This window comes from Sinocyclocheilus grahami, unplaced genomic scaffold (assembly GCF_001515645.1).
Source record: "Sinocyclocheilus grahami isolate Dianchi unplaced genomic scaffold, SAMN03320097.WGS_v1.1 scaffold45.1, whole genome shotgun sequence".
Lineage (NCBI taxonomy): Eukaryota > Metazoa > Chordata > Actinopteri > Cypriniformes > Cyprinidae > Sinocyclocheilus > Sinocyclocheilus grahami.
The window spans coordinates 592,398-603,872 of record NW_015505224.1 but is presented as its reverse complement, the minus strand read 5'-3'; the positions used below and the strand labels follow the sequence as shown (position 1 = coordinate 603,872).

General features: G+C 38.4%; 1 protein-coding gene across 5 annotated transcripts in view; it reads left to right on the top strand.

Moving 5' to 3' along the window:
• Positions 1–11,475, top strand: part of LOC107582498 (poly(rC)-binding protein 3-like) — a 23,785-nt gene that overhangs the window by 9,709 nt on the left and 2,601 nt on the right. For 3 of the 5 annotated variants that reach the window (XM_016268369.1, XM_016268368.1, XM_016268366.1), the window contains 7 exons: positions 1,686–1,814; positions 2,172–2,261; positions 3,637–3,678; positions 5,393–5,468; positions 6,358–6,410; positions 7,877–8,046; positions 10,713–11,338. In XM_016268369.1, coding sequence (XP_016123855.1) covers positions 1,686–1,814; positions 2,172–2,261; positions 3,637–3,678; positions 5,393–5,468; positions 6,358–6,410; positions 7,877–8,046; positions 10,713–11,079 — 927 coding nt within the window. In that variant the 3' untranslated portion in view covers positions 11,080–11,338. Of the gene's footprint in view, positions 1–1,685; positions 1,815–2,171; positions 2,262–3,636; positions 3,679–5,392; positions 5,469–6,357; positions 6,411–7,876; positions 8,047–10,712; positions 11,339–11,475 lie in introns of those variants that run through there. The other 2 variants (XM_016268367.1, XM_016268371.1) reach the window with 2 other exon arrangements.

Below are 11,475 nucleotides of genomic sequence, written 5' to 3'. Positions count from 1 at the left end.
AAAAATTTTTAAGACCTATTATATATATATATATATATATATATATATATATATATACACACACACAGTATCATCGTTTTCTTTGGCTAAATACACACTAGGTAATTTGCTGTGCTGTGTAATATTAAAAAGAAAATATATAATTTATATATAAATATATATATAATTAGATTTTTTTTTAAACATTTTATATAACACAGCATTACCTAGTCAGTATTTTATTTCATTAAAAAAAACTGTCAACTTGTATTCCTGCAAGTTTTTCTCCCTCCTTTATGAAAAAATGACACTGACTTGACACGAGCTGAATTGAGCTTCTTTCTGATGCATATGCATCTCTTTCAGGATATCCTGGCATCTATGATAAACAGCACCGTGACAAGCAGGCCTCCTGTGACACTGCGCCTCGTCTTCCCCGCCAGTCAGTGCGGTTCACTCATTGGCAAAGGAGGCTCGAAGATCAAAGAGATCAGAGAGGTAGATATTCTAGGTAGAAGTTTAATTGTTGGCAAATGCGCAGGGTTTGTAATGCAGGTCACAGCGGCTCCCAGATGATGCACGGAATGATCCGTTAAACAATTAGTTTCCGTTGTCTCAGTGGCAGCAAAAACACTTAACATCAGCATGATTGATTGTCCTCATCAAGATAGAACTTTTTATTCCTGAGCACAGGGGCCCAATCGACTCAGGCTTCCACTAAATCCACACGTTATGAGACAGCCCTGAGCTGTAATTTCCTAAACTCTTGAACTTGCTCACTTTTCCTCAAACTTATCTATTCATGGCTTTCGTTGATGGAAAACAAAGCGATTCATCTCAAAAGCGGAACCATTCGTTGTCATTTAGCTGTTGAAATTGACATGAGGACAGTGACTTTTGCTTGAAGGCTTTGTTTTTTATTTGGCTGGTGGATCACATTGAATAAATATAGCTGTCCTCGCCACTGAGGGCTGTGAGGGGTGAACTGGCTGCTTTTATTCCCAGTTGCTATGAATGTCTAGGACAGGACGACCCACCAAGGCCTAAATAGACTAATATTTATATACAGTATCCAAATAGCTTGACCTAAATAACTGGCCAGATGATAACAATGTCAGCATGAGAATAGATGTAATACAAAAGGGACAGTGTGGCACACTTTTTGCTAGTCGCTTGGAAAGAAATCAGAATTTGTAATCTTACTATCTCCTCAGTGCTCAGATAGGAAACTTTTCAAACTTTATGAAAAATGTTAATTGATAATTAGTGGTTGTATTGCAGTTAATATGCGTAATATAGACACTGGCATTTAAAATGATACTTACCTACGATCATTAGGTAAGCGATCATTAAATAAATTATTGCACAGCTCTCTGGAACAAGTGAATGTGATTGGTCAATATGGCATCACTGCAAAAACTCCCTTTTGGATCCCTTGATTTTAAGAGTGCAGGTAATTCTTATTAAAATCAATAATTCATGCACATTCATTTAACTGGCGAGTAGCTGTGTAATAAGCAATATAATGTACCATCATTCGCTCATTATTGCAAAATAAACCCAGGCAGACAGGGTGACCAGGAATGTGGATGTGAAGTGACCTTATCCTTTTAAATGTCACTACTGAAAGAAATATGAATGTCATTTGTGGCTTTTCTAATCAGCCCGTCCAGCGTGTGTTGACTAAAAGCATTGCTGTATGACAGAGCACAGGTGCCCAGGTCCAGGTGGCAGGAGACCTACTGCCTGACTCGACTGAGAGAGCCGTGACCATCTCAGGCACCCCTCGTGCCATCACACAATGCGTGAAACACATCTGCACCATCATGCTGGAGGTTCGTGAGCGTGCACGTGAGAGCGCGTATGCGTTTTAATTAAAAAATGTATGATTATGCACGATTTCCCTTGTGCTTAAATGTTATTTCAAGTGGGGAATATTTTTCAGGTCTTTTTCACCTTCACACTTCATTTGCATTCACTTTCAGCGCATGGACTACATGTTAAATGTTCCTGTTTGCTTCATTAGTTCCCAGCATCCAACCTTGGATGCCTTTGTTTTGCAGGATTTTCCCTGGCCCGCATTAACATTGGGCTTTGAACAGTAAAATCCAGTGAGGCTTAACAGAGTTCTAGACACATACTGCCTAAACGCCTTCGCTTTTGTCCTGACTGTGCTTGTCTCTCTCATTTAGTCGCCACCTAAAGGAGCCACCATTCCATACCGACCCAAACCCACCGCGGGTGGCAGCCACACAGTGTTGGCACAACCCCATGCTGCGTCGGTGAGTTCTCCATCCATCTCTTAATGTAGAAACCGAACCATACAATCGAAACCCTTCATGAGCATTAACGATTCCATAGTTCCCCTCAGTCCCAGTGGGACGCTCTAAGTGTGGATATTTACGCTAATGATTAGACTGAGATCAGCTGGTGGAATAAATCTCCCCCCCCCCAGATCCAATCAGTAATACAGTCACCATTTGGGCAATTGGACCATGCCAAGTGCTCTTAAACATGCAGATCAGACTCGCTTTGAATCACTAATTTAGATCTGTAGGTGTTTGAATTGGAAAGCTTGACTAATCATAAATACAGCTATGTATAGCTGGACTAAACAATTCATTCATCCATCAGTATTCCATTCTATTCTATTGTTCTGATTTTATGAAATACATACTCGTAAGGGCATGTAATCAAAGCTTTGACCCTTTAATTTTGATATCTCCTCTTGGTATGTTGTCCAAAGGGCTTCTGTTGCTCATTTGAGTGATCATGACATTTAGTTTGACTAAGGTGAGAAATGCAAAGGCTAGTTGTCCGTATAATGAAAAATCATGTCAGCTACAAGCTCTCTGGAGGATTAAAATGCTAAGAAGTAGTTTAGTTCTGTATTTTTTTTATTTTTTTTGCCATGTTTGATGATAGCATGGGATGTTCATGTGATGCCCCCTCGTGGTTATATTAAGAAGAGCTTGACATATTTCAGTCATAAGGCGGAAACCTGGCTGTGGAATTATAACAACATGTTATTGACAAAGTAGTCTCAAGTAGACAAACTTTGATTTGCGGTGTAAAGTCTGGTCCACTTTGCAGCTTATTCTGGTTGAGAGCCACCCGCTTTAACATGAACAAAGAAGCCGAATGCTGTTTGTTTTGTTTTACGTGTTCTTTAGGGGCGAATTTTGTATGAAATTAATCATAACAACTACTGACTCATCTAAAAAAACTAATTTGAAAAATGCCACTGAAATTTCCCTTAATAAAGGAAAGTGGATGAGCAAATTATTGATTACTTCACACAGCAAAATAGTTTTGCTTGTGGATAACTACATACTACTAAGTATTGCTAACAAGATTTAAAGCCACTAACTTAGCAAATCCTCAAACGTGTTAATATAATCAACTTGTAATATTATCAACTTGTTTTAAATGCTATTTTATTTGATAAAATCCTGCTAACCCCAAATGTTACAATTTGCATTGCATTTAAGCCAACTGTTTTGAGCTTGCGATTTTCATAAAAGCTTTCTAGGTTTTAATGAAATATGCATAGAATGGACTGTGGGTGGTCCATGGGCAGGCAATGTCATCTAATGACCAAGCTGCAAATAAGCGCTTGTTATTTGTTCTAACCTAAACATGTTATCTGTTCCACAGGCATTTGCTATTCCAGGACAGTTTGCCATTCCACCCCAAGACGTGAGTGTTAGTCATACTGGCTGATCAGTATCATTCACAGCACACTTCACAACACCACTGCAGTACCCCAGCCACATCCCACCTTTTACACAATCACAATTCTTCCACTGCATTCCTCACACACACACACACCTAAGTGCCGATATCCCCGATATGGTCTCTGCCTATGATCGCTTCTTTAATATTTAGTATCACTAACACTTGTTAGTCCTTGGTTATTTCATATCTCTGGTTAAGACACAAGTAAACACAATTAGTTAACAGAATCATTCAAACGTGAATGCTATAATTACAAAGGTTGCAAGGCAGCACTTTATTGACAGAACCTTAAACATTAGGGTAAAGTTTTTTCAACTCCTATGTAGTAAACTTCTAAAATGAATTCCAGTTCACCATACAGGCAATCTCTGTTAAACCATTCACCATACAGACTCCATTCTGTGGAAGCCAATTTCTGATTCAGCCTCGTGCCTGTGGCCAAATCCCAACCACATAGTCACATTGTGACATATACAGTAATGTTGCAATTGCAAGATTTAAAGTCAATGCGAGATATACAGTGAAGCCGTAGGTATGAAAAACAAAGTTGCAATTGTGATATATAAAGTCACTGTGAGATATAACCATATTGTGATAAAGTTGCACTTGTGAGATTTAAAGGGTTGGTTCACCCAAAAATTCTGTCATTAATTACTCACCCTCTTGTCGTTCCAAACCCGTAAGACCTTTGCTCATCTTTGGAACACAAATTAAGATATTTTTGAGAAATCCGAGAGCTTTTATTTTTGGCATTTTTAACTTTATTATGATAGGCCAGTGTAGAGGAGATAGTGTAGGGGGGCAAGATCGGGGAAGGTCCTCAAACCTGGATTCGAACTTGGGATGTCAGTAGCACAAAGGTGTGATATGTTGGCACGCTGCCCACAAGGCTACTGCTGACAACAATGCAACTACCACGTGTCTTTGTGCACAATAAGTATTCTCGTAGCTTCAGAAAATTAAGATTGAACACTGATATCACATGGACTATTTTAACGATGTCCTTACTGCCTTTCTAGGGCTTCAACGTGGTAGTTTCATTGCTGTCTATGCAGGGTCAGAAAGCTCTCAGATTTCATCAAAAATATCTTAACTTGTGTTTTGAAAATGAACAAAGGTCTTAGGAACTATCCCTTTAAAGTCAGTGCAATATATACAATAAAATTGCAGGTATTAAAATATATAAATGATAGAAGGTTCAGCATTAAAATTATAAGCAAATGTGATGGTGTAATCACAACGTTTGCATACTGTACGGAATTATGATTGGTGTTATTTCTTACATCAATTTGCATACTGTACATGTAGCGCTGCCTCTGCACTGCAAAGGCGGTGTCACGTCGTCTGTCAATTCTCACAGACATCAGGCAGAAAACCCAACGTGTGTCATGCCAACTGCAGATCGGATGATTCATTTCACATACTAAGAACCAAACAACATCTCAAGCTTAAATACGAATTTTTCCTGCCTCGCAAACACTCGAATTCCCCCTTAAGGAAATGCAAATCTAGTTTTTTGATCACCTTGAAGTGGACGATAAGTCCAAAAGGGGACCTGATACCTAACCTAACTTTGAGACTTGATATGGGTGCTGTTCTGTCTGTAGATGTGAGTGTCCTCTGAAATAATTCCATTTTGATTGGCTAGTTCTAACCTCCCTTCCTGCCCCCGCAGTTGACCAAGCTTCACCAGTTGGCTATGCAGCATATCCCCCTTACCTCCCTTGGGCAGAGCAACCCCACCTTCCCTGGTACGTACCCAGAGCTCCCCAGGGAAGTCTGTCTCTCCCTTTGTCTGTCTCTCTGCCTGTCTTTCTCTCGATCTGTCTCTGACCACCTCGTGTCTGACCACCTCCGTCTCATGCATTCACCACCGCATGTTATACTTTTCCACTCTGAAGAAAATGATGGCGAAGCTGTTTTTGTGGTAAGGTAATAAATATCATAACACTGCCAACATAATGCTGCACATGCTGTGCCATGATACAACCACTAACCAGTCCTGATAGCTCTAGATAGTTTGTGTTCGGATGCCAGCCGACGGCCGACGGCTCCTTTGAGCTGTCTAGAAATCTCCAAATGTGTCATGTCACCATAACAACAGCATCATGCCGGCTATGTGATGCATATGTGTCACCCCTCAGTCTCTCCTTATATGTGAACTCATCACAAAGGCTTTCACTCGTTTAAAATTCTTCCCCCCTCATGTCCTGCACAAAACCCTCTGACCTGTTCAAACCGGCAGCATTTTCCTAAGCAAACCTGAAGCCCACTCTCACAGCAGCCCACATTTATCATGACAAACAGAGTCCACACATTGCAAGTGCCAGCCCATAATTATTACCATGGAAATAAGGAGTTGAAGAGCGACAGCCTCTCCACAGACGTTTCCGATAATGTGCGCTATTTGGAAATGCTTTTATGGGTGTTTTTGAATCTCAGGCAGACATGAATTAAGCAGGAATTCATTCATGACTCACCCGCATAGCAGCCTTAATGCTTTCGTACATTGTGTCATTTTAATGTGATATTTTTTCGACTTATTTGAGCACACTCAGTGGCAGTGTAGCGATGACAAAATGTTTCTTTTTTTTCAGCTGATGAGTTGTGTATTGCTTAACTTCCCATTTCCCTGCATAGGTCTGGAGGCCTCTATTGCAACCAGTTCTCATGAGCTGAGCATACCTAATGATGTAAGTTATATTATATGTCATAATCATACATTTCACTTAAAATAATACAATTCACTTTTATTAGACACAATGTCTGTTGCAGTTAATGTTAAATGAAATGCTGTTATGGCTGTCTACACTGACCCCAAAAAGTAAGTCACACTTAAACTATATGAATGTCATTAGATCAAATAAAAGTGAAAATTATTAATAAGCTAAGAATGACAAATTATGCCATATTTTCAAATGCATAATATTGTTCAAAAATATGGTGTCAAAAAGATTTTTTAATTGATTTTGTAAGCATCTTATGATGTTTACCAAGGCTGCATTTATCTGATACAGAAAAACAATAAAACAGTAATATTTTGAAATATTACTACGATTTAAAATAACTGTTTTAATATATTTTAAAATAAAATGTATTCCTGTGATGCAAAGATCAATTTCAGCATCATTACTCCAGTTTTCAGTATCACATGATCCTTCAGAAATCATTCTGATATGCTGCTCAAGAAACATTTCTTATTATCAGTTTTGAAAAGTGATTTTTTTCCTTGATGAATTGTAAGTTCAAAAGTGCATTTATTTGAAACAGTTTTTTCTAACACTGTAGAAGTCTATACTGTCACTTTTGTCAATTTAATGCATCCTTGCTGAATGCAAGTAATATTTTTTTCTTTCTTTCCCCCCCAAAAAAGGTAGTGTATTTTTACATTTTATTACCAGAGTTTAGATTTCCATCTAAAATAAGAATGCTGCATCTATATCTATACAAGGATAATAGTCTTGGGAAACATATCTGCAGCTTGTTGATTCTCATGCACAGCTGACAGAAAACAAGATGCATACTGATTCTCAGTTTGAGGCACCGAGACAACTTTTTATTTACGAAGAACCAAAGGTGCAGCAGAAAAACTTCTGCAATGTTTACTTGCTTGTACTAATAGTAACATAAAAACAAATCTGAGATGTGAATCCTTCCAAAGACCAAACCATCCAACACCAAACAATTATGTATTTACTTTGTTTTTACAATCATTTTAGATTTTTATTATTATTTTATTATTATTATTTGCTTTGCATTTATTTAATTTTAATTTTATACGATGTTTTTAAACCAATACTTTGAATGTACTGGAATATTTAATTTGAAACCATATTTTTGCTTGCCTTAACTTTGAAATACATGCCAATTGGCTTGATATTTTGTATGTATTGCAATGACATTCATACAGTTTGGGGTGTATTTTAAATAATTTACGATTTTTTTTATGATTTGCTATCATTACACTGACACAATGTTACTCTGATCATGTATTAAAGTAATCTGTTATTCAGCACCCACTTGTAGAATCTATTTAGTAACATTCAAGGCATGCCATACAGTAGAGAAGAACAACTTCCATGTCCTAGAGGTTTACGCTCAGCCTCCTTAGACTTTTAATGTCCAGATGTTGTTTGCCCCTCACCCGTCTGTCTCTCAGCTCATAGGCTGCATCATTGGCAGACAGGGCAGTAAGATCAATGAGATTCGCCAGATGTCTGGTGCCCAGATCAAAATTGCCGGGGCTACAGACGGTTCGGCAGTGCGCCACGTCACCATCACAGGCTCCCCAGCCAACATCAGCGTGGCTCAGTACCTCATCAGTGCGAGGTAAGACCTTTCCCTCTCACATGTTAAAGCATAGTTCAGTCAAAACTGAAATTCTGTCATCATTTACTTACCCTCATGTCATTCCAAACCCATATGCTGCTTTTCTTTGGTGGAAATTGAAGGGAGAATTTTTGAAGAATGTTCATGCAGCTCTTTTCCATACAATGCCATACAGTTCATAGTGATCATGTCTGTTAAACTTCAGAAAAGACAAATTATAAAAGCAGCATAAAACTAGCCCCTATGCACTACAGTACAGTAAAAAAAATAAAGAAATTAATACTTTTATTCTCCAAGGACACAATCAAAATTGATAGTGACACTAAAGTCCTATTATGCTCTTTTACAAAGTCTTGATTTTGTTTTGGGAGTGTACTAGAACAGGCTCTCATACTAGGTTGTTCGAAAAACACATTTATTTTCTCATATTTTACATTATTACAACACCTCTCTCCCCAGTCTGGCATGAACAGCTCGAATAGTTCCTGTATCAAATGAAGGCCCACCTTCTGAAATACGAAATGTGCTGTGATTGGTTAGCTGGGCCAGTGTGTGTTGTGATTGGTAGCACTCGGCGCCTGGTTGGAAAATGTCATGCCCCTTGCCATAGCCGCCTGTGAGCTTCAGTGTAAATATTGCGTCAAAATCAAATCAATTTGAGCGCGATTTAAACCCGAATGACTGTAATGACTCTAAGTTCGTCTGCCTTGGGGAAACTAGCGCGTCTCTGACATAGTGATAATGCTCATTGCCTTCTCTAGTGAAGCTCAACCAGGTCTCGTCCCATTCGTCAATATTTGTGATATCACAAATCCTGGAAAATATGCGTTGTAGTCCAAACGAGTCGTTCGTTGTATTTTTTGAAAAGTGATTTCTGTTCAATAAAATTTCTCCTTTTGAAGTGGACTTTGAGCTTTGTAACTTCGCAGATCTTTTTTATGCTCAAACAGCAACATTACAGACTAACTAAAGTTGAAAAAGTGAAAAAGCATAATAGGGCCCCTTTAATTAACAAAACAAAAATCAATAAATCATGTTATTGTAAACCTTTTCTCAAGAAAAACCTTTTGCAAGAATCCTGCAAAAAAATAATTAATCACAGTTTCCACAAAAATATTTAGAAGCACGAAAATTGATAATAAAAAGAAATTGAGAAGTAAATCAGCATATTAGAAAGATTTCTGAAGGATCATGTGACACTGAAGATTGGAGTAATTATGCTAAAAATTCAGCTTTGCATCACAGGAATAAATTACATTTTAAAATAGAAAACATATTAAGCTGTAATAATATTATCATTAGGATATTAAGTAAAGATTATGTTCCATGAAGATATTTTGTAAATGCCTTACTCAATATTTTTTTGCATCCCTCATATTCCAGATTTTCAAATAGTTGCCAGCCAAATATTGTCCTATCCTAACAAACCATACATCAATGGAAAGCTTATGTATTCAGCTTTCAATTATAAATGAGGCATTTGTTGCATCCAGTGGGGACATAATTACGGATTATAATGATTTATACTGTCTTTTTATGCATTGCGTTGCGTATCGCGCTGTGTAAACATAAAACCATATCTGCATTTGTGATCGGAGAAATGATAAACAACAAGCGCTACTCTACACTGCTCAAAACTCGCGTTTGAATCATCAGTGGCAAATTCTTTATATATAAAAAACTTACTTACAGGCTGTGAGTCAGAAGCGCCAGACTGTCCTTGCAAAGTTGGAACTGCCCCATTTTATAGAAACAGCCATTGTGCACAGACGCATTGTAGGCTACTCTACCAGGATCATGAAACGGTCCTCCATAAAATGCGCTGCACACATCTGAATATTTGGGTTGAACTGTTCTGGAACAGTGTTGTAAATACAACTTAACCACTGATTTCTAGTCGTGTCCATTTTTGGAAGGCCAAACAAAGTAGTTTCTCTTTCACAACGAAACACACAGCATCTTCACGACATGGAGGCAGCGGCAACAACAATACTACAGCCAGAATAAAAGTTACGCCTTCTTTCTTTGCGTGAACATTTGGGCGGTGTTATGCAAATCTTCCCACACAGTGACATAGACATTCTTTTCTTTTCTTTTAAAAAGAATATCTCTTTGGGTTTATGACTTTAGTCTTTGCAACTTTAGGGATCTTATCTATGTACGAACAGCTTGCAACACTCCAAATAGAAAGGAAACTTTGAAATTGCATCATATGACCCCTTTAATATGAAACTTTCTAAATATCTGTCTTGGAATACAGTGCAAGCTGGGTAAGAGCAGCCAGAACATTCTACAACAGTGTTTTCTCCTTTTGTGTTTTACAGAAGAAAAAAAATTACCAGAGCAAGTAAACATGATGACAAAACTTAAATTTTTGGATGAACTATTCCTTTCCCACAATCTGTTTTATGTAATGGTGTAATGCTTAGGAATTAGACAGCAGTCATCTCACCCATTTGGCACTCCTTTATTAATTCTCATCCAGGCATGTTAAACCCTTATTATTATTCCTTCTTGTAACACATAACATTCCCTAAATTGATTATTCTTTTCTCTATTTCTCTCACCCCCCTCTCTCCTCTTGTGTGCACCGTAACCCCTCTATTAACCCCACACTTGTCCTCACACCCCTCATTGTTTGCGTGCATCTGAATGTGTGTTTTCAGTTTAGAGATGGCTAAACTGAGCATCCAGGCTGCGTCATCCTCCTCTTCCAGCACACCTTTCGACCTCAGCCTGGGCTTCTCCCAGTCCACCCCCTCCATCTCCGCCTCTACTGCCTCTTCCATGGCCGTCCTGGCTGCTCCCCCCTCTGCTATTAACGTCCACTCCCCCTCGTCCGTCCCCTCCATCCCCAGCGCCCACTATGCATTTCCTGTTTCCAGCCTGCTTGGCATGAAAACCGTCCCCCTGCTGGCAGTGCACACAGCCACCTCCGCAGGCCTCCCGGCCGGCTTCACCCCCTACACCGCAAAGTTCCCCATCTCGTCCAACATCAAAAAATCTGAGCGGCAGAAGTTTGCCCCGTACTGAGCGGCCGTGGTCTTTAAACATCAGTAATGTTGTATTTGTTTATTATTCATTCATGAATATTAAGTAGATTGAACGTGTTTCTCCCCACCCCATGTTTTTTATGTTTCTGTGCAATATTTTACAAACAAGGAATAGTGAGAGCATGACAAGATTAATCACTCCTTATATTGTCTTCCATTTTGTGTGCCATTTCATTTAGAATTGTTTGAGATATTCATCTCGCACCATAAAATTTATCTGACATGGCACCTGTTTTTTTGGGGGGTTTTTTTAAAGAAAAGCCAAAAGCCAGCAAGAACTTGATTTATTGTTACTATGCAGCTCACAGCATTTTATATATATATATATATATATATATATATATATATATATATATATATATATATGTGTGTGATT